Genomic DNA, 25130 nt, shown 5'->3' on the forward strand with positions numbered 1-25130 from the left:
CAACCCCATTTGGCCCTTTATCATAGGTGCTTATGTCCCTATCCTTTAAATCACCTAAATTATTATTACCTTGTCATGTTAAATTTAATTCAAGACTAAATATAAAACATAAATAGTGCAATTAAATCAAAAAAATACACCACCACTTTTCCTTTTATTATGTTCTTTTATTTCCACAACGAAACAGTTTCTCAACATTATCCAACGACTTGTTTATGGTTGAATATAAATAAAACACGAGTATACATAATAAAATATTTATTATTGTACATTAAACAGTTATTTTAGGCTTAGCAACCTTAAATTCAAATATAAATTATAAACAAATTAGCAAGTTGCATATAAAAATTGCTATTTTACATTTCTAATTTGAAGATGTTTTTACAATACTGGCCCCTATAATATTCATTAAAAACAAGGTAGATAAATTCTATAATTTATCTGACTAGCATAAATTGTGACAAGTAGATTTGTAGAATTTTGCCGAATTTTTCAATTTCATACAGAACAGAATGGAGTTCCATGTTAACCAACCGAGATGGGGTGGTTAGTTTGGAATAGATATATTGCATTATATATTTAATTATCATTTAAAAATCAAAGTATTAAATATTAACAGCACTTTTAAGTTTCTAGTAAATACACAATCAAACAGAAGTACACAGACAGGTTTAATTATTGTAATACTTGTCACTGTCTTTACAAGTAGTAATACTATTAACAAACACATTAGTTTTAAGATTTGTCTCTTTCATGTTTTCGAATGTATTTACTAAAAAGAAGAATAAATATTTATATAAACGTTCGAATTTTAGTAAAAAATAACTTAAATATCTTCCTTAAATATAGTCACTATTCTAGTGTGTATGTTTGTATTTTTATACTTAATATAATATTGGCAATAGTTAGAAAATACCCATAAGTAAACTTTAAAAATCTGCAACAGTAACAAAATATGTTCATTTATGACATATGTATGTGAATAAATTTATATAATTTCTTTATTAAATATTTATAAACTGTTTTAGTATATAAAAATATACATATCTATCTATGTAGTTTTAAATATTGTAAGTAACAGTTATCTTTACCATTAAGGATTATTATTATATAATAATGTATTAATAAATCTTTGGTTGTCTAAACTTTACTTTCTGGCCCAGAAGCGTGTTGACTGAACGAGTTCATCAAATTGCTAATGAAGAACGCACACAAGTGTCCGTAGTTGTTCTGATACCAATCGGGCGATCGGCCCCTGCAACAACAACAAAACAACGTGATTACCTCGTAACGGGGCCCACAAAACCACTACTTACATGGTATCCACCCTGGACAGGTGCACGATCCTCGACTTCCCGGATCCGCAGGGCTCAATTAAGTACCTCGACGCGTAAACATTACCCCTCACCGTGTTCGGAATATTAATACAATCGCCATGCTCCACCGACGTCTCAATCACCAAACACGCCTCCTTCGGCAGGTCGGTCCTCCACGTCCTGAGCACGCAGTACTCCTCCTTGGGCAGCGGACTGATGCTCCGCCGTATGAACTGGAACACCTCCGTTCGGTCGTCCACGCGCTGGATGAGCCTGGTGAAGTCCAGCTCCGGGTCCCAGATGTGGCGGCCGTACAGTATCCGGTTGAGGATCTCCGTGGGTGGGGCCTCGATTTCGGCCGTCACCTTCCACAGTTTCAGGGGGATGCCGTCCATCACTTTTTTGTATGAGATTTCTACCTTAGGGTTGTGGCCCGATATGGAGACGTAGCCACGGTTCTTGTCTTTGACTTCTTTGAGGAAGTTTTGCTCGCACTCGTTCAGGAAGCCCTGGTAGCCGCCGAACTCCTTTCCCAGCTCGCTGAGGGTCGCCACCTTCGTGTGCTTGCCCTCGCATTGAGCAAGGAACTCCTTCGGAAGCTATACAAAACAACAACAAACGTTATTTGTTTGGAAGGTTAATGATGTAATATAACTTACGTTAAACAAGTTGTCGTAGTTCATGAGGAAGTAAGCCAAACACTCGTGGCCTGCTCTATTTTCAGCTATTTCCTTCGGATGAGGTGACCCAGCGTTCTGTTTAGAGAAGCATTGGGTGTAGTGGAACAAAGATGGGGCAAAACACATAGACAAATTGGTTTCATTCATCTGATTGACGCTTGACTCTTTGGCCACTTGTTGCAAGAAGTAAAGCAAAGCTTGAAGCACCTCTATGTGCTCATCAGGCATCAACAACAAAGAACAAAGAATAGCCTCTCGTCTGTATTGCTTAGGAACATCTGCATCCAAAAAAGTCACATAAGTCAAAACAATTACGTAGTCGTGGAAGCTACTTACATTGGAAAATCAATATGAACGTCTCAGAGAACTTGTTGGTGAGAAGGGCATCAGGCAATTCCCTGAAGTATTGTTTGACCATGTCAGCAACGTCAAAATGCTGATGTTCATTGTAGTTCACATTCTCTTGAGAAGATTCAACAATATTTCTTAAGGCTTGAATCCTGGATTTGACTCCAGGCTTTCGGAATATGCCCACCTGGTCGGTGGCGTTCGTTTGCAACCATCGTAAGGCTTCTTCAATGTTTTTGGGCAGGATTTGTCCCGTTCTTTGAAGAGTTACCGTCAGGGGTACGCCAAACACATGTTTGTCTATGAATAGAATAGTATTTTAGTAAGGTTTCAAATAAATTAGGTCTTGTTTATACCTTTATAGTTGGGCGTTTTCTTTTTTCGAATATACTTAGTGAGCTCCCAATTCCAGCCTGTCCTTTGAGCGGGACAGTACTTTTCAATATGAGCGGTCAGCTTCAGTAAAGCTAACTTGTGAAGGACTTGTAATTGGATACACGTTAAGTGGGACATCGGAGGTCCCGAAATCGTTAAAGGCTCATCAGTATCTGCACTTGCAGGTACCACCTCAGGTATTTCCGTTTTCGACCAAAGACTGTAAATTATCCATGTTAGTGACCGAAGCCTTGAAGTTAAAAAAAATCACATTACCTTGGTGTTTGGGAGTTGGGTAGGGACCACGTTTCACTCTTGTCGAAGCTCTTCGCCCTCGACCTCCTCAGATGTGTGGGCGTTATCTCCGAGTCGGACACATGGTTAACCTCACAAGCTTTCAACTCACTTAACTGCGTAAAATCACTGTCGTGCACTGAATCACGATCACTAAAGAACAGGCCGCGTCTCCTGAACTTCGATGAAGCTGGTCTCCTCGGTCTTTCCCTTGCGACGAAGGTGGCGATGTCGAAGACGTCGTCTTTTTCTTTTGGTTCTGCTGTGGTCGACTCTTCTGGGCCAGCTGACACAGCTAAGGAATAAACATAAACGTTAAAGTTTAATTGGGACAAAGTATTAAGTGATGGCTTACCTTGCATAGTCTTGCAAGTCCTCGACCATCTCCTGGTTTGAGATTGGTACGTCCAGTTGTCACTGAGTGCACAGCATTCATCTTCGGATTCATCGGTATGTGTGGTGATGCGTTGCTGATGGTGCAAATGGGCGCAATTGTTTAAGATTTTTAATCGGCGGAAAAGGGAGTTCAGCACGTCTTCTTCTAAAAGGGGATGATCCTGACCAGCAGTTTGTATGTCGATTGGGAACTGCATGTCTGTAAGGTTCAAGAGGGGGTAAGCTTTTGTAAGGATATGGGGATTTGGGTATTTACCTTCGTACATTTGGGCATATTGGGGAAATCCGGTTGCTCTCAGCCATTTGCATGCTTCTTCTGCTTCGATTTCTGGAATTTGGAATCGTTATAAATGTGATAATTTATAATAGTTTAATGTCAACAAATATGTCAACACCTAGTTCGAAGTTCCAAATGAGATTAGAAAACATAAAGAATTTGTATGGCCAGTATTATATAAAATAAATGGGCACACAAAAGTATTAATTTTGTAAATGGGTCGAAAGCAATTTTATTTAAATTATTTGATTTTAGGCAAAAATAAATTGGAAGCAACATGTGGAAAAAATAATAGTTTATTAAGTTAATGGATTTAGACTTTTGACAGCTGGTAAATTCAATTGATTATCACATGCTTCGGTGATTGACCCATTGTTTATAATATATTTTCCAATAAAATGAATTTAATTGAAAATAGATTAAATTTAAAATAGTCTGATATGAATATGTATATTATAATCCTTTCTATTTTCTTATAAAGTCTAATAATAGCAGGCAGGTGTATTCATTAGGGATGCAGGCTTTCATATTGATTTTAAATTTAATACATAAAATGTTTACTAAAGTCTGGATGAAAGGATACCTAAGAAATTACTGGATGTCTCTCAGTTTTATTTCAACCAGCAAATTTTTGTGTATTTTTAGATATCCCTTATCTAAGACACTGACACTAAAACGTATTTAAATTACATAGGATATATTTAACAAACAGAAGAAACAATTGAAACTGAGTAAATCAGAAGAATTCTCGTTTCAAAGGATATTTAGAAAATATTAATCGAAGGATTTTGAAGGTGAAAAAATTACGAAAATGGCTCTATTAAGTAAAATAATAAGAATTTATAGAAATAATTATGTTTATATAAAAATAAATAAGGGTTTTTAGGAGCTATAATAAAAAATATCGATTTTGTCAACCTTTATATTAAAGAAAACTTATGAAAACTTTGACATCGTTGTGATCAAGGTCAAAAAGAACTCATTAAGTAAATTTGAGCAGTGTAAACTTAAACAAGATAAATCTTATTTTAATATCCAGAAAATATTAATTTAAAGGTTTATGAAGGTGGGAAAATTTTGAAAATGACTAGTAAGTAAGATAATTAAGAATTTGTAGATATAAATAAGTTTACATAACACAAAAAGGGTTTTTAGGAGCCATAATAAAAAATATCGATTTTGTCAACCTTTATAATAAAAAAAAAATTACGAAAACTTTGATATCATTGTGGTCAACGTCAAAAGGAACTCATTAAATAATTTTTTAGCAGAGTAAACCTAAATGAACTCCAATAAATCTGAAGAAATCTTGTTTTAATATCCCAAAAATATTAATTTGAAGGTTTCTGAAGGTGGGAAAATTTTAAAAATGGATGTATTATTTAAGATAATTAAGAATTTGTAGAAATAAATAAGGGTTTTTAGGAGCTACAATAAAAAATATGGATTTTGTCAAACGTTATATTAAAGAAAGCTTTGACATAACTGTGGCAAAGGTCAAAAGGAACTCATTAGATAAATTTTAGCAGTGGAAACTTAAATAAACTCTAGTAATGCAAGATAAATCTTCTTTTAATATTCAGAAAATATTAATTTAAAGGTTTGAAAATAGCTGTGGTAAGTAAGATAATTAAGAATTTGTAGAAATAAATATGTTTACATAACACAAAAAGGGTTTTTAGGAGCCATAATAAAAAATATCGATTTTGTCAACCTTTATATCAAAAAAAACTTATGAAAACTTTGACATCATTATGGTCAAGGTCAAAAGGAACAGAGTAAACTTAAATGAACTCTAATAAACTAGGAGAAATCTTCTTTTAATATCCTAAAAATACTAATTTCAAGGTTTATGAAGGTGGGAAAATTTTAAAAATGGCTGTATTATTTAAGATAATTAAGAACTTGTAAAAATACATAAGGGTTTTTAGGAACTACAATAAAAAACATGGATTTTGTCAAACTTTATATTAAGGAAAACTTTGACATTACTGTGATCAAGGTCAAAAGGAACTCATTAAATAAATTTTAGCAGTGTAAAATTAAATAAACTCTAGTAAAGCAAGATAAATATTGTTCTAATATCCAGAAAATATTAATTTAAAGGTTTCTGAATTAAGAATTTGTAGAAAGAGTTTTTAGGAGCCACAATAAAAAAAAGTATCGATTTTATTAACCTTTATATTAAAAAAAAACTTTGACATCATTATGGTCAAGGTCAAAAGGAACTCATTAAATAATTTTTTAGCAGGGTAAACTTAAATGAACCCTAATAAATCAGGAGAAATCTTGTTTTAATATCCCAAAAATACTAATTTGAAGGTGGAAAATTTTTTAAAATGGCTGTATTAGGTAATTCGAATAAAAATTTGTGGAAGTGAATGTATTTTTATGATACAAAATGGGTTTTTAGGTGCCACAATAAAAAATATTGATTTTGTCAACCTTTAATCTCTCCTAAAAATACGTCACATTACTGACACCATAAACAAGCCATAGAACTGGTATGGAAGGTGCATCGTATTTAACTATTTACAAAACGGGGGAAACTAATCAAATCATTAATTAACGGACGGCTAGGGAACAATCAAGACTGGTGGTCGGTCGAATAAATGGCAATGTGTTACTGGGGCACATCCATTTCGTGGGGGGTGGTATAATACCTGCGATTTTATGATTACGCATTTGTCGCCATAATTGTTCGGCTTTCCTAACCGGCCAGTTATCATTAACTTTAACACTCAAACTACGGAAAAACTTGTATTCTTTAACTCGAATTGACATATTTGATTGGCATGTATTGGGATGTACTCACCGGCTAGGTGGCGATCGGACTGAGATCGGGTCTGCTTGCTCATCTGCAAATACAAGATCACTTATGGTTGGTCGACCAACTGAATAATAGAGTAAAATTCAAAGGCTCCATATACACGCGTGGATAATATTATAAGGCCACCACACAAAACGGCCTAGTCAATCCATCTGATTCACATTCACACAGGGCGTTTTTACCAAATATACCACACCATAATATATTATATTTAATATTTATTCAATCGTCCATTGATCCACATAATCACCACACAACTTTAAATTTAAATTAATGATGTTTTTACTTATTAATTAGTCTTTTATTTTAAAATATGCATATATTATTATAATTAATCACTTCTTTACTATTTTTTATGCTGAGCTTAAAAATAAAACATGACAAAACAAGACAGTTAATTAAAAATTTAATTATGTTAATTAGAAAAAAGGTGTGATGATTACATTTAATAAACTTGTAACCTCTCTAAACAATATTCATTATTTTTTTTTTATTTAAGTCGGCTTGAAATTTGTTTTTTAATATTTAATACCTAATAACTTTTAGAATGTTGTTTGAGTAATTAAATATTAATTAGAGTAATTATTTTTAAATAATTTTGTTTATATTAAGTAGAAGTAAAAAGGTGATTTAGGTTTTTCCTTCATGTTTCAGTTGTACGAATTTGGTTTCTTCAGTTTAAAAGTACTAATGAAGATACTGAAGAAGGATAACGAAAAGATCGTCCTGAAATCTGTACCAATGAAGAATTTAAACAATATCTAGTACTACATTAGGTACTAGAAAAGTGGTAGAATGTTTTTGGTTCATTTTTCAGTCATACAATTGTGGTTTCTTCGGTTTAAAAATGCACTGAAGAAGACCAACATCAATGTCGTCCTGAAACCTGTACCAACGAAGAAATTCAACAATATATTATACTATATTAGGTACTAGAAGAGTAATTTACATTTCTGGTTCATGTTGTAAATGTACGATTTTGGTTTCTTCGGTTTAAAAGTAACTATGAAGACACTGAAGAAAAACAACGTTAAGGTCATCCTGAAACTTGTACCAACGAAGAAATTAAACAATATCTTGAACTTTATTAGGTACTAGAAAAGTGATTAATGTTTTTGGTTCATATTTTAACTGTACAACTTTGGTGTCTTCGGTTTAAAAGTAACAATGAAGGCACTGAAGAAGAACAACGTTAAGGTCGTCTTGAAACTTGCATCAACGAAGAAATAATATCTGGTACAAAATTCTCGTAGAAGATGTTTGGAAATAGGCCAACCATTAAATCACAACAAATCAACCATTTAAAAGAGGTTTAATGAATTAATTTCATGAAAACATTGGACAAATGGATTCTACATCAATTAAGTGAGGTTACGTTTAATAATTGTTTATTTTCTCCTTTTATACAAAGATAAGAAGTCTTTTATTGTTATATTCGATGAAAAATGAGTTGATTATACAATACTTGTCGGATTGGACAATTGGTTGAAGCTAGTAAACGTGATGGAACAGGTTTTAAATCAAGAGTTAGTGTAGAATATTAGTTTTTAACTATCTATTAAGAGTTTAGTGGTCGCAAATTGATTAAATTCATAAAAAACTGACAAAGACAAGTTTCTTTAGTCAATAGAAAAGACGTTCTACTTCATCATGACAAATCAAGACCTTATGTGTCATTAGAAGCTCGAAGGAAGCTTCAAAATGTTGCCCAATATTTTTTCTGAAGAGGATGTCAAAACTGTTGGTCTTTCCTTTAGTGCCAAGATTTTTTTTCATGACATGAATTTACTTTTAAATTACCATGGTGATTATTTTGTTGAATAAAAGTTACATTTTTTTAACATAAACAATTTGTAAATGAATTTTAGACAATCATTTCTTGTGTATTATTATAAAAAGTTGAAACATTATATTTTATAAAAAACAAACATGATTTTTATGGTTTTGTTAAAAGTTACTTGCTAATTAGAACCATTTGGATTAGAATCTATACCTAATTTATGTAAATTACCTTTCGTAACTTTATGAATATGTTTTGCCCTATATTATTATTTATTTATGACTTGGTAACTAAAATCACTTAAACCGAGTTGTTACAAAAATACAACCGTTGTTACGGTTACATAAAACCCGCGTAATAAGAAAGTGAAATGTTTTTCGTAGCAATAAAACACACGTGAGTAACCATTTCTTATTGTTTATTGCCAATTTAATATTTAATTGTATACAACAGTTTCTGATTGCTCCACGTATATTTTATCAATCGCATTCTGTTATAACTCGGCAATAAAACTTGTAAAGACCGTAAATTCTTCAGCGTCTTTGTTTTGCCTCACAGAATAACAATAATTAAACAAATATCTAAATGTGCAGTGGCCTACATTGATAACAAAACGAGATTTCGCACCCCCTAAACCTCAAAGAACGATTATAAATTTACCGGACCAGCTTCGTTACCCTTTGACATTAATCACGTTCCACCACCAAAGTATTTACTAGTTTCCAGATATACGCCCACGTACCTCAAATAATGCTCAAGGGCACTCGAAAAAGCCTTCACACATGCACCACTTACACACCGTGTGTTCAGTCAATTACTCACCTTTAATGGTATCTTCTTCAGCATGGGGGCCGAAGAAGACTTCACATTGAGCACCTTCCCGGATCGTTGGTTCATGTTGTAGATGAGTTCCCGTCCATCCGTTGAGGAGGTGGACTGGGCGTCTTCGTCCAGAAGATCGCTGTCTGACGTCGAAGTCAGACATGGCGATGATGAACATTCGGTGGGCCATGTCAAGTTGGTCGAGCTTGGAGATAATGATGGTGATGTTTGGGTGCAGGCGTCGATTATGTGACCCTCACTATTTAGCTGAAAAGAGATATACATCCATGAGTTTAAATTTAACTAAACTAAACAACTAACGAGACTTAAAAGCCTTTATTGAGACCTCACTTACCGAATGTTCCGATAGGATGTCAGTTTCGATGATGTTCGTGAACAAGTTGTCGTTGAAGTTTTTCGTATTAATGTAGGAAAAGTCGTTGTAGCCGTTGTAGTCGTCGTTGAGCCCCTCGTTTACCTTTTTCTTCGCAATGAGTTGGGATATTTGCAGTTCGATGTCGTGTAATTGCTCGTTCAGAATGTCGTAAATATCCTCCACTTCGTCCTTACTGTCGTTACAGTCTTTAAACACCTCATCATTGCACTTTTTCAAAGGGAGCTCCGACTTTTGTTCGTGAGCTCCCTTCTCAAACACCTTGCTTATTTCATCCTGAAACAGAAACGAATTTACAATATTACCTTAGTGAAATAAATAAAAAATTCAATTAAACCGGACATAAATTATGCAGTTGTAGGTGTATCAAATGTACTTTCATAAAGAAAAACACAAATCCTATTAGAAAAATGAGTGACGCAAATTCCCATAGTCCCTCTACTAATCCGATGTGACCTGTGGCTATACCAACTGACCATAACACCCGAGTATATATAAAGTCTTTTCTGTTTCCCTTCGAAATTAGTTTTAAGTTTTACTTCCTAGACGACGCACGAAATGGTTTGCAAGTGGATATTGTTGCTGTGCCTCACAGGAATCCAGGTTAGAACCAACACAAATAAATAAAAATTTAAAGAAATTGTTTCGATCGCAATCCTGGCACAATTTCTGTCTGACGTTGTTTAGGCTCAGGATCCCAGAAAGCGTCTGATCAATCCGTACGCCTTCGAGGAGCTGGACCTGAACAAAAACGAGGAGGACGTCTCCTGTTCGGTCAAGAACTGCGTGAAAAGGTCGTCGGGCCAGGATGAGCTGGGACCGTTTTGGGCCAACCGCGGCAAGAAGGACCCCAATTATATGGAGGACAGGCTGTTCGTCGAGGAGCCCCACTGGGTGCTGGTGCGAAGGGACGACCCGTACTCGTTCAACGAGGACCCGTTCTTCGTCACCAGGGGCAAGAAGGAGATCGACAACTTCAAGAGGAAATATTGGTGGAAGCACCTGAACGGCCTGTCCATGAGGAACAGACGCGACGAGGGCGTGGACTCGCCATTTTTCGCAGCTAGAGGCAAAAGATCGCAGAACAGTCACATCGACAAGGTTTAAGTACGTAAATATGTTGTAGTAGTGTATAAATCGTAAATAAATTTTAATTGGATTGTTCACTTTTGTTCTTACATGACCCTTTGTTTCCATTTTGTGGTTGGTATTTAACATACCGTAGGTACAATTGTGCTCAAATAAATATAAAGAAAAATTGTATGTTTTTATTTATTTTTACAGATTATTAACTATTTTATGTGCTATTATTGTGGACTAGAAAATAAATCTTGTTTATTACTATTATTTGCTTTGGAATATTTCTGCAAAATTGGCTTTTATGGTTTCGAGCTGGGTCTATTGTTTCTCACACTTTCTTACATATTTAAAGGCTGTAAATTAAAAAAATTGACCATTATTTGTTTACTAGGACAGTGACAAACAAGATTAACATGTTTTTTTAGCCTAGTTTTGTAGGCGGATTTATTATAATAGCAGTTCCAAAAGTACAAATTTAAAAGTCAGTTTACGTCATTTTTATTTATACCGTTATTTATTGGTTGTTGGGTGCAAGTGGATAAATAAATAAAATTTACAATGGTCAATATTGGGTGGATAAACAAAAATTGCCAGCAGTTTAAAAGCCTCCGTAAAATTGAATAAATATTAACAGCTCGTTGTTCTCTATTTTCATCGTAAACTAGTTATTAAATATTGCTGGAATTGATGGTAGGGCGGGTCATAAACTTCATTAGTGAAATCATAAAACTAGTTACCATTTATTATTTCCTCATTCTTTTTTAATTAACTTGAACTAGAAATAGAAATGCGCTGCAATGGTGTTTTTCTTTTTAATGGTACGCAAATCGAAATATTAAAAAGTCAAAGTAAATTGGATGTTTAAGACCTCGTTCCATTGGATATAATCTCACAATCACATTTGTTTATTATTCATGGTGAATAGTCTACATTATGTAAATACGTACATATCCTTATCTTCAGGGAAGGGTTGTTTTTAAAAATCTGATAAATGTTTGTCCTAGATAATGGTAACCTTGACTAAGCAACAAACATTTGCTGGAAATAAAAACTAAGATAATATTTGAATAGAATGAAGGGCAACATAAAAATGGAAATGACTCTACGTATAAAAAAAAATAAAATTTAGTTTTTTTGAGAAGGGAATTTGTCACAAAAAAGAAATTGTATATTTCAATTAAAAATTCATGACTTTTAAAGGCGTTAGTCACTTTAAAGTTTGTGATTTTCATAAAATTAGTTAGTGATGGTGTAATTACATTAAAAATGGAATAAAATCCAATGTTATAATATAATAATTTGTTATAAAAATTAATCTATTTATATTATGATTAGGATATTTATTATTTAATTACAGTCAAATAATGTTTGTATTAAAGAAAAAAAGAATCAATTTATAATCAAAAGTCAGAACTGATAATTAATAATTAGATAGTTTTTATTTAAAATTACTCTTACTTCTTTACTATTTTTTAAAATTTTACTTATTTTAGTTTTCTTCATACATTTTTTAATGAAAAATGGTCAAACATTCAATTTTTAAATTAATTAAGGACAGTTTTAGTAAAAATAAATGTTAATTATAATTTAATAACAATAATAACTTTAGATCAATACGAAGTTAAAAAAAGCAACAATTTTAACTCTAAATTAATAGTTTTAAAAGTAACGTATTAATAAAAATATTAAAGTTTATTAAAAATTAATAATTTCAATTTTTAGTTGAACAGGAAAGTTAAAAGAAAACCAAAAATAAATCTGGTTGTTTACAAAAATAAAAAATACAAAAATTTATGAAAATTTGTCAAATCTTCTATTTATTAATAATAAATATAATAAAATGTAAATGTTGTCAAACATTTAAACCAAAATGATTAAATAAAATTTTAAAACTAAAAAATAATACTTAAAATTAAATTTCTAGTTAAACAAGAAAGTTAAAATAAAACCAAAAATAAATCTAGTTTTTTTTTTTCAAAAATAAAAAATACAAAAATGTACGAAACATTTTTAAATTTGTCAAATTTTCTATTTATTAATATGAAAAATAAAGAAATGTAAATGTTACCAAACATTTAAATTAAAACGATTAAATAAAATTCTAAATTGTTTGTACACTCAGTATTGTAATTTTAACTTTTTCGTATTATTAATTAATAATTTTTAAAGTAATAATATTGTTAATAAAAGGACAATTTTTCAAGGATAAGAAATTAAAGTACATTAAAAATTAGTAGAACATGAAAGTTAAAATAAAACCAAAAATAAATCTAGTTTTTTACAAAAATAAAAAATACAAAATTTTATGGAAAATTCTTTAATTTGTCAAATTTTCTGTTTATTAATATAAAATATAAAACAATGTAAATGTTGTCAAACATTTAAACTAAAATGATAAAATTTAAAATTTATTGTACAGGCAATTTTTTAAATTTGTCGTATTATTAATTAATAATTTTAAAAATAATGTGTTAATAAAAAGACCATTTTTCAAGAGTAAATATTAAATTTAAGTACACTAAAAACTAGTAATTAAAATTAATTTTCTAGTTGAACATAAAAGTTAGTATAAAAAATAAAAATAAATCTAGATTTTTACAAAAATTTATCTAAAATTCCTATATTTGCCAAATTTTCAATTTATTAATGTAGTATATAAAAAATGTAAATGGTATCAAACATTTAAACTAAAACTAAATAAAATTTAAAATCTTTTGTACAGACAACTTGATAATTTTAACTTTGCCATATTATTAATTAACAATTTTTAAAGTAACGTATTAATAAAAAGACAATTTTGAACATGAAAGTTAAAATAAAACCAAAAATAAATCTAGTTTTTTACAAAAATAAAAAATTCAAAAATTTATGAAAAATTCTTAAATTTGTCAAATTTTCTATTTATTAATATGAAATATAAAGAATTTAAAATTTTTACCTTGTCATATTAATAATTAATAATTTTAAAAGTAACGTGTTAATAAAAAGACATTTTTTTAAGGATAAATATTAAATTAAACTAAAAATTAGTAATTAAAACTAAATTTCTAATTGAACATGAAAGTTAAAATAAAACCAAAAATAAATCTAGTTTTTTACAAAAATAAAAAATACAAAAATGTATGAACAATTCTTAAATTTGACAAATTTTCTATTTGTTAATATGAAATAATTAAATAAAATTACATTAAAATAAATTTTTTGTACAAACAATTTTATAATTTTAATTTTTCAAGGCTAAATATTAAATTTAAGTACGCTAAAAATTGTTAATTAAATTTAAATTCTGGTTGAACATGGAAGAAAACTAAAATCAAAAAGTTTTTTACAAATATACTACAAAAATTTACGAAAATCTCTTAAATTTGTCAAATTTTCTATTTGTTAATATAAAATGTAAATATTATCAAACATTTAAACTAAAATAATCAATTAAAATTTAAAATTATTATTACAGACAAGTTTCAACGTTGTCGTAATATTAAATGACCATATTAAAAGTAATGTGTCGATAAAACAAGCTGCTTTTTGCTAAATGCCAAATTTAAATACAATGAAAATTAATAATTAAAATGAAAAACGATAAATAAGCGAAACAAGTGCACGTCTTACCTGCGTCTGTTCAACGAACAACAAAACAGCCTGATACTGATCACAGTTGCTCATCTTATACAATCACCAATGTCTCTTACGTCCAGCCATGTTGGTTGGTACACCTGCAACCAAACAATAACAATAGCAGTTTTAAAATTTATACGGCGAAGTTGTATTTTAGTATTAGTCAATTGATATGCTGGAAGTAACGTTGATTTATCAACGGCCGCACTTTCCCAAAAACTTTGATCAACGCCCGATTTTTTATATTGTAAACCTTATCGGCGGCTGCGAAAACCGACAATTATTCAATTTGTTTGTCGACATTTGGCGACACAGACATAGGTAAGTAAACAAACGAACGCCCCGACATTTAAATTCGTCGTCGGTTTATCTCACCGGCCGGGCATGTGGGTGCTACTCTCATAATTATGGGCAATTTCATTCATTTAACGTCGACGGTTTTTTTTTGTCCGTGTGTTTTTCGACGTCGTAACGGTCCCATTCCATTCATTCGATGGAAATCATATTTAGCCCTCGGTGGATTTTTGAATTGCTTCGGGTCACATTAATATTCCCGGCTCGTACGAAGAACGACCGTCACCGCGACGCACCGCTTCCAAGCCGGCATAGGCGTTGATAAAAATTTTTATAAAGGACCGTAAACACAATCTATGTGTACCATCGCGACGGTGGTTTTGGGTTTTTTTGTGGAATTACACGGTGTTGTGTAATAAGCGTTTTTAACTGCCCACCACTGTGGACACAGCAAACAACTTCCATAAGTCAAACTTTTGATAACTCGAAGCAAATTGGTTGATTATGGCCTCTAGGGTGAAAATCTCGAACATCAATTACTTGAATATCTTGATAACTCGACCAAAATATTTGGCACAACCTTCGATAAGTCGAATTTCTCCTGTCTCAGGTAAACTCCTCCAGGTTTTTCCTTTCCGATGATACCTGGCTTGTGCCCGAAGGGCATTTCCTGTCGTCAACAATTCTACGACCAATTATCGATTGATTAGAATAATGCCGGAAGCTCCTACAATTTACTTTATGGTGTTGCAACATCCTAAATTCTAAATGGAAGTACATTTTACTAAGGGTCCTAAAGACAACCCCTACAATGGCAATGCTTATATTTCACTTGCAGGCTTCGTGTGACAAAACCTATGTATGAAAATGTCGACAAAGCTACTCAAGAATGGTCTAGTCACAGCTTTTTTGAAGATAAAAATACAAATAAATACATAATATAATACATAATAAAAGTAATATTGATTGTATTATGTAATACGTAAGTCTCGACAACTCGAATTTTTTTGTTGTTCCCAGCTAAGTTCAAGTTTTGATGCGTCTAAAGGCTTAATGAACCCCAATTTCACCTGACAGTGGTCATGAAACGTGGGCTTTTGAGCCTGGAAAGCCTGAAAATAAAATGGCGACATCCGCCAATTGTTTGGTGACCGTTAAAACATCGCGTAATTTTTCGCGTGGCCCCAATTAATCGTCTCCCAGTCCGACAAATTAAAAAGATGTCGGGCATCAAGACGCGGACCACCCCGGACGTTTTTATTGCTACGTAGAAAATAAAACGATCCGCCGCCGATCATTATGGATTGTCATGTTTGATACCGTGGTTTTTCGAAAAGGACGGCAGTAAAACGTGATTAAGGCCGGTGACGCCTCTGTCTTTGCCAATGGCAACGTCTAGAAATTGTTTTCAATGAAACAACTTCTTTCATTTATTAAATGTATCGGCACAATCAGTAGTAGCGAGAAATTCTTCCAGTTAGACGCTTTTTAATGGTCAACTCTGCCAGTAAATTATTACACTTGATGATTGTCTATGGCTTGTCACAATCGACAATGCCTAATTTATTACCATGACGCAAATATTTGTATAAATACCTAACCATTTTGTTGTTGTTGTTGTTGTTTTTTTTTTCTACGAGTTTCAAACGTGTTTCGCTTTATTTCTACAAGCGAGGGGAATACACTAACATATATTTAATACATTTTATGTTTTTCATTTAAAAGTAGTCGCATAAATGTCGCCGAGTCGTCTTGCATCTCGTTTTCTCTTTGTATCTTTAAAATGAACAATTTTAAATTTCCAATTGTGTTGTCTATTTATTCTAAGAAAATATAAATAAGTTAACCTTTTTTTACATTTTAATTTATGCCTCAGTGAACGATTTGTTGTTTTCTGTTTGATTTTTTGTGAATATCTGGAGAAGAAAGCCGAAAAAAATTTCATTGTTGTATCAGAAAAACTATAAAATCAATAGTAAATTAAAATATAATACTTTATATTGTTATAATAGACTCATTTTGTATTTTTTAAACTCAAAAATGAACAATAACCGTTAAAATTCATAAAATTAATTTGATTTGCTTTTACTTAATTTAATTCATAAAAAATTATTAATATTCTGCAAAACTTTGTACAATTGTAAATTTTGAATAAATTAATCTTAAAGTAAAATGCAAATTTTATTTTTCAAGATTATTAATAAAATACACTTTTTCTAATACACAATATTATTTTATAAAAAAAGTACAAAAAAAAAAAAATCAAAATATGTTATTTATTATTAACAAAAATAATTAATAATATTATTAATAAACAAAAATTATTAATCATACATTTTATAATAATAAAAATAAAACTAATTAAAATTTTATTAGCAAATGAAGTTTTTCAAAAATTTTATAATTTTTTTAAATAAATTCGTGTAGAAATGTTTTATTTTAATCTAAAAAATTGTGATTATTTAAATTTTAAATATGAATAAAAAAACGAAACAAAAAATATCTTTTTTTGCCTAAATATTTTATTTATAATAAGCTTTTAAAATAAAATATTGATTGATTGAATATAATTGTCAAACCGAAATTCAGATGAAAATTTTCTATTATAATTAAAAAAGAAAGATTAAATAAAATTTTAAATTTTAATATATTCTTTGTCCATATATTTATTATTTATTTATAATGTTTAAAAATAAAATTTATATTAGTAATATAATAATTTTTTTAAATATTTTTTTTTTATTTTTATGTAAAAAATTGGGATTATTTCATAAAATGTAGTAAATTTTAGAATATTATATTTTTATTAAATTTTTAAATAAAAATAAAAAAAAATCGAAAAAAAAATATGTTTTTTATTGAATTATTTTATTTATAATCAGCTTTAAAAATAAAATATTATTGAATATAATTTTAAAATCAAAATTCAGATAAAAATTTTGTATTTTAATTTAAAAAAATAAGATTAAATAAAATATTAAATTTTACAAAATTTGTTGTCTATATATTTATTTATAATTAAATTATTTTTTGTTTTAATTAAAAAAATACAACAAAAACTAAACAAAAAACAATTTTTTTTGTCTAAATATTTAATTTATAATATAATTTTAAAATAAAATATTATTGAATATAATTTTGAAACCAAAATTCAGATAATTCTCAATATAATTTTTTTTTTATTTTAATTTTAATAAATTGTGACAATTTTATTAAATATATTAAATTTTGGAATGTTATATATTTTTTATTTAATTTTTAAATATAAATAAATAAATAAATAAAAATATCTTTCTTATTGAAATATTTTATTTCTAATCAGATTTTAAAATAAAATATTAATTAAATTTTTAAACCAAAACCCTGTTTAAAATTTTCTATTTTAATTTAAAAAATATGATTAAATAAAAAACTATATTTTAGATTATTTTTTGACCGTATCTTTATTTATAATCAGATTTATTTAGATAAAATTTAATTTAATTCCTCTACACAAAATTCAGATAAAAATTTTTTAGTAAATGTAGTAAATTTTAGAAGGTTATAACATTAAAAATAAAATTTAATTAAATATGATTTTTCAAAATAAAATTGAGATGCAAATTTTTTATTTTAATTGATTGTTTCATTAAATGTTTTAATATGCAAAAAAAGGACAAAAAATATTTAATTTTGTCTAAATATTTTATTTGTAATCAGATTTTAATAAATAATTCTGATGAAAATTTTATGTTTAATTAAAAAAATATATAATTTTTTAATATGCACAAAAAATTAATAAAAAACAGTTAAAGAAATATTAATTAAAAAAATTTTACTTGAAAATTCTTGTAATTATTGTCATTGCCATTAAATTATAAAAAAATATAAAATAATAGTGTATAATTTCCCAAATAAAAACGTTAAAATATCGTCAAACACGTTTTCAGTAATTGAAACCACCAAACAAATTCGAACAAAAATGGAACGAATCATTATCAGCCTAATGCATATATGATAATTAGACAACATTAATTATACTAACGACTGATAAACAATAATCATCAGGTCACATAATTACTTCTGGAACCACAGACAAACAGCCTTGTTTGTTCTACACGATTATTATTAAATTTACGACGAAATCTATCTGAAAAAAACCAGAATTAACAATTTATAATGATAAAATTAATTTTCACGGAATCCATCTTAAACATTTATCGTGTAATTTTTTCAACTGGAAATTTTATGAATGGTCGTCATATAAGTTAATGAGATCTCTAATCAATTAATGGATCGATTGAAACACTTATAAGGAGAAGTAAGACAGTAGAGGTTTTGTAACTTTTCTCTCGCAAAGTGTTATATATCATCAATCAATTTTTTTTTTACTGTACGTGTACCAGTTGTGAAAATACTTGTCAATGAATTCAAATATAAATTACACTGCTGTATATTTATTATTTGCGACCATTACAAACTACATACCTACTTTTCACAGTCTTCGTCGTCGTATCTTCCTTTTTTGCAATTTATCAACCAAGTTTTGCATTTCGTAACGAGCCATTGAACCCACCAAAATGGAAATCTGGCCATAATCGGTAATTTGTTGAATTAATTATACTAATGTATTCGTCAAAAACGCAATTTGAAATCTAAGGTTTGCGTAGACAATACGTGGTTGGGAAATGGCCGAAAACAGCGACGCAGAAACGATTCCGATTTTTTCCTAGCCTCGATAATTTGCCATAATTACAACTAGTTAAACGATCTTTAGAGCCTTAATTGCTGTTACAACACAAATATTTTATATAGAAAACATGCATGTAAGTCTTAAATGATTCTCTCACGATTATTCCGCTTTTATAACTTATATATAACAATTAAGTCCATGTTTTGTGTAAACGGATAAATTAAACTTAATTATTAATTACTGTTATTACTATTAATTGCATCATCAGACAACTGCAACGTTCACATGTGCGGGGCAAAAGAATATGGGACAACACTATTAAGATATACAAACGAAGCAAAAAATGAAACTGAAAATAAAAAAGCTGGTTCTGAAATAGAGCTGGGTAAATAGTGATTTCAATTAGTCAAGCAGTTTATGGTTACAAACCACATCAAAGGGACTCAAATAGATTGCACCTTCGGAATGAAATTCAATAAAATATACTCAGTGACACAGAAAATAGGGCACAGATATTTTTAATGTACAATTTGGAGTAATAGATGAGTATAATTTAGACAAAAATATTGAATACACTGATTAGTACCTTTTTTTTTAACTAATAATGAGTTGGATACCCACGATGATCCAGTCTCGTCTTGACACTCATCTAATAAGGAATTCAAAGCTGTACACCACTCCAATTTTAGACGGTGATGTTATATGTCCAATAGAGAGGGTCTAAAGTTAATATTTCTTTTGGGAAGAAGCCTTCCTTCTTCTATAAACCACTGGTTAAGAATTGCAGGAGTGGCCACAAAAATATCTTTGTTAAAATTGGACCACTGGATCTATGTTCTGTTTCTTATGTCACTGAGGGTAAGAAAAACAGTTCAAAAGACAGAGTCTAATCTAAGGTTAACACTTCCCACTGTAAGAAGTCTTCCTTCTTTCGTAAATGCATAAGTGGTCACAATATGACATCTTTCTGAACCTTCAGCATCTTCAGACCACACTCCCCAACAAAAGATAATTAAGTAATCAGCTGCTTATCAGATTAACTTATATGATAATAGTTTGTATGTTTTCACAAAAGCTCTTCGACAGAGAGACAGACCTCCAAAACCCAAATCCATAACCAGCATTGCCAAAATTGAACCACCCAATCTACATGTTCTATTCTCCATGTCATCGAGCATAAAATAACATGCAAACTTAAAAATAGACGATGCGTAATTCGCAACAACAATGTTACTGTTTATGTTATTAGTAATCACCGTGTGCTTACTACACTACATCAAGTTAAACATTAATTAACGACTTAATTAGTAATCTAACCGTCAAATTACCAAAAGCAATTAATCGAACATTTAAGAAGTTTATTTTATGCAATTGTTTATCGCAGATGTGGTGTGCATTTCCTGTTTTAACCGGCAACTTCCAAGTTTATTGCCCTCCTAAACCAACTGTTTGATGTGTTGGTTAATTTTCCTTTATCAAGAGAAGTTGGCAAACACGAAGTTATATAATATGTTAATGTTGTTAATTTGTTTACAATGTTAATTAAAATATATTGCCCTGTGATTGCATAAACTGCAAATATTCTCAGGTGTTATTTAATATTGTATATGTTCATGTATAAAACTTATTCCCTTTAAATTGTGTTTTGTGTGACGTTTTTGGGTAAAGTAAAGATGTAAATTTTATGTTTATTATCTCATGGTCTTACGTGTAATGTTTGATATTAGTCATTTTTTTAGTGGTTTCTATTAATAGTTATGAAAATTTCCACTATTTTACTTAAAACTATGTAATTATTTCTTACTCTTCTCTTTTCATTTACTGTTAAATTTTTATGAAACTTTTGAAAACTTTAACGAAAGTAATTTATTATTATTATTTTGCTATTCATTAATATGAGTATTAATGATGTTTTCGTTTTTCGTTTCAATTTTAAAATAAATAAAATGGACTTACACTGAATGACTAAATTTTGTCAACGTAGTTTTTAAAATTTTCATATATATAAAACATTTTTTTTAATTTTTATTCTAGTAATAATCTCCTAAATATTATATATAAATAATATAATATAAAGTGTCCAAATTTATTAGTTTGAAAGATTATGTAATTTTAAATTACCCAAGAATGTTATTAATAAAAATATTTTCCATAAAATTTCACTATTAATAAAACGATAATAATTTTCATACTTATTTTTTTTATGAATAGTTAATTAAAAACTAAAATTTAAACCAATTAAAATATGAATTATTATAATATTAATAATGTTAATTAAAAAAAAATGGTGTAATTTTAATTTTTAATTTATTTACCCAAAAATATTGATAAAAACAAATATTTTGCATTGAATTTCATTATTAAAACTTAACAAATTTTTAAGAATAGTTAATTAAAAACTAAAATTAAAAACAATTAATTAATAAAATAAAGGTTATTATAATATTAATAATATTATTTAAAAAAAATGTAATCTTAATTTAATTATCCATAAATATTAATAAAAACAAATATTTTGCAGAGATTTTCACTATTAAAACTTATTAACAAATTACATACTAAAATAGTTAATGAAAAATTAAAATTAAAACTAATTAATTAATAAAATAAGAATTATTATAATATTAATAATATTGCTCTTTTAAAAAAAAATTTTAATCTTAAATCTTAATTTAATTATGCAAAAATATTATTAATAAAAACAAATATTGTGCATAAAATTTCGCTCATTAATAAATTTTATACTAAAATTTTTATTAATAATTAATTAAAAAATAAAATTAAAACCAATTAATAGAATGAGAATTATTATAATATTAATATAATGTTAATATTTTAAAAAATTGTGTAATTTTAATTTAATTACCCAAATATATTATTAATAAAAACAAATGTGTTGCATAAAATTTCATTATTGAAAACTCATTAATAATTTTCGTACTAAAATTGTCTTGAATAGTTAATTAAAAACTAAATTTAAAATCATTTAATTAATAAAATAAGAATTATTATAATATTAATAATATTAATCTTTTAAAACAATGTGTACTTTTAATTTTTAATTTAATTGTCCAAGAATATTATTAATAAAAACAAATATTTTATATAAAATTTCACTATTAAAAACTCATTAATCATTTTCATACTAAAATTATTATGAAATGTAAAACCATTTAATTAATAAAATAAAAATTATTATATTATTAATAATGTTAATCTTTTTAAAAAAATTATAATTTTAAGTTATAATTTAATTACCCAAGAATATTATTAATAAAAACAAAATATTTTTCATAGAATTTCACCATTGATGAGTTTTTATTAATAATTTTCACACTGAAATTTTTATGAATAGTTAATTAAAAACTAAAAACCAATTAATTAATAAAATAAGAATTTTAATAATTAATCTTTTAAACAATTTTGTAATGTTAATTTTTAATTTAATTACACAAGAATATTATTAATAATAACAAATATTTTGCATAGAATTTCACTATTAAAAACTTAATACTGAACTTTTTATGATTAGTTAATTAAAAATTAAAATTAAAATCAATTAATGAGAACTTTATTAATATTATAATAAATATTAATAAAGTTAATATTTTAAAAAATTGAATAATCTTAATTCTTAATATAATTACCCATAAATATTATTAATAAAAACAAATACTTTGCATATAATTTCACTATTAAAACTTATTAACAAATTACGTACTGAAATTTTTATGAATAGTTAATGAAAAACTAAAATTAAATACAATTAATTAATAAAATAAGAATTATTATAATATTAATAATGTTAATCTTTTTTAAAAAAATGTAAATTTAAGTTATAGTTCTCAAGAATATTATTAATAAAAATAAAATATTTTTTATAGAATTTCACTATTAAAAACTTATTAATAATTTTCATACTGAAATTTGTATGAATAGTTAATCAAAAATTAAAATTAAAACCAATTAATAAAAATTATTAAAAATAAAAATTAATAAACCATTTTAAAACAATAATTTTCAGATACTTTTATCTAAGTCATAAATAATTTTCACATTAAAATATTATTTATGTTGATAATTACATGTTAGAAATTTAAAAAAAAAGGTATCATTAACGTCCAGTTAATTAAAAATATGATAAAACCTTTAATTATTAAGATAAATATTCAAAGTGACCTCAATTAAAACATGCAGTTCCCCAAACAACATTCAATTTACTGCAAATTATTTTTCTGTCGCTTTTGAGCCGACAACAGGAAAATGAAACAATACTTAACTTAAGTACTTACACTACTGAGGCAGGACGAGACACAATTTAAAAGCCACACACTTGCTTCCATCTAACAGCCCCTTGAAATCGTAACTGATCTTTTATTTTCCACATAACGTTCAAAAACATTTGACCTGCCTTTAAAGGGAAAAAAGGTTCCGCCAAAAATATCTTATAAAGGGGCGTGCACACCCCGACCTAGGTCCGTCGTACAAATTGTCTCGGGGGACAGGACCGAAAAATGCCCATTGTTGGGGAATATTTAATGTGACATGATATACGACCGACGGTATCTTGCGTCGAGATCTCAATATACACGATGGTAATGTGTTAGAAAATCAACAGGTATTGGCTTCGTGGCACACAAATCAAGTCGGTCTTTTGTTTTGACAGAAATATTGTTGTTGGACAATTACATTCGGTTAAAAGTTGTGTAAATCACGTCGTAAAAATCATTTCCCCGACTGACCCGGCCTTCGCGTATTAATTATGTTAAATGTTGGTGAACCTGGACGGACTAAAATAAACTTGCTGGCCCAGCGAAAAGGTCTGATAACACAATATATTCTATTTTCTTTTTCCTTGTGAAATATCTGATTACTTTGATAACGATGGACCACATTTGTAAAAAATGACGAAGCTCTATATTTATATTTATGCATTTACAATTTTATCTCACATTATTGCATTCAAATATAAACAGAGATTACTTAAATAAATAAATAAGTCAACAATATTAAAATATAATTATATTTAGTTAAATAAATTTGCTCATATATTTAAGATGTTTTCACATAATTAACTATTTTATCTTATAATGATAACTTTCTTAATATTAATAATATAAATTAAATTTTATATTTTTATATTTTAATGATTAAACTTAACGAAGCACAAAGTAGCAATTTTGTTTTACTGTACTATAAAATAAAAAATAAAATTAAAAATTTCAGAAATTAAAATTATTCTTAACATTGTTAAATGCTAATTATAGATTTATTAAATTATTTTAAATGTTTCTTTCAATTTTTACCACATATTAAATTATAAAATAAATTTAAAAAATAAATAATAAAATTAATAAATAAAAAACTAATTATTTATAAAAATATTGTGTTATAAACACAATTTTTCTAAATATTAAAAATATTTTTTAGCTTAAATTTTGATTATACATATTTATTATTATGTTTAACACGTTTATTTTAACACCAATCTGATTATTTAATATTTATTTAACTATTAAATAATAAAATTAATTTTAAACAAAATTTCATAAATTAAAAAATAAATAAATAAAAATATATATTATATATACATTTAACGATAAATAATACATTTAAATATCATTTTTATAAAAAATTGTTTCAGATTTTCAAAAATCATCAAAAATTTATTTAAAAAATACAATTTTATAAAACTTGAATAATAATTATTACTCGTAAAAATACCATTTTTCTAAATATTAAAAATATTTTTTAGTTTAAATTTTGATTTTAACTTTTATCAGCAATCTGATATTAAACTATTAAATAAATAATAAAATTAATTTTAAACAAAATCTCATAAATTAAAAAATATTAAAAATAATTTATTTTATTTAATTTATATTAAAATATTTTGTAAAAAATACGTTTAAAATTGTAATTTTATTTAGAAATGGATTTAAGATTTTCAAAAT

The 25130-nt window shown here is 27.8% G+C and overlaps 1 protein-coding gene across 1 annotated transcript in view; it reads right to left on the reverse strand.

Moving 5' to 3' along the window:
- Window positions 1-243: 243 nt before the first annotated feature.
- Window positions 244-25130, reverse strand: part of LOC109596306 (stAR-related lipid transfer protein 13) — a 102376-nt gene continuing 77489 nt past the window's right edge. Inside the window, exons 5-16 of the mRNA XM_049968285.1 lie at window positions 14205-14308; window positions 9474-9788; window positions 9119-9385; window positions 6502-6544; window positions 3666-3737; window positions 3369-3608; window positions 2996-3308; window positions 2701-2939; window positions 2333-2644; window positions 1976-2274; window positions 1317-1915; window positions 244-1255 (exon numbers count right to left, since the gene is read on the reverse strand). Of these exons, the coding sequence (XP_049824242.1) occupies window positions 1141-1255; window positions 1317-1915; window positions 1976-2274; window positions 2333-2644; window positions 2701-2939; window positions 2996-3308; window positions 3369-3608; window positions 3666-3737; window positions 6502-6544; window positions 9119-9385; window positions 9474-9788; window positions 14205-14258 (2868 nt within the window). The 5' untranslated portion in view covers window positions 14259-14308 and the 3' untranslated portion in view covers window positions 244-1140. The remainder of the gene's footprint in view (window positions 1256-1316; window positions 1916-1975; window positions 2275-2332; window positions 2645-2700; window positions 2940-2995; window positions 3309-3368; window positions 3609-3665; window positions 3738-6501; window positions 6545-9118; window positions 9386-9473; window positions 9789-14204; window positions 14309-25130) is intronic.

Source organism: Aethina tumida, chromosome 1, assembly GCF_024364675.1.
Source record: "Aethina tumida isolate Nest 87 chromosome 1, icAetTumi1.1, whole genome shotgun sequence".
Classification (NCBI taxonomy): Eukaryota; Metazoa; Arthropoda; class Insecta; order Coleoptera; family Nitidulidae; genus Aethina; species Aethina tumida.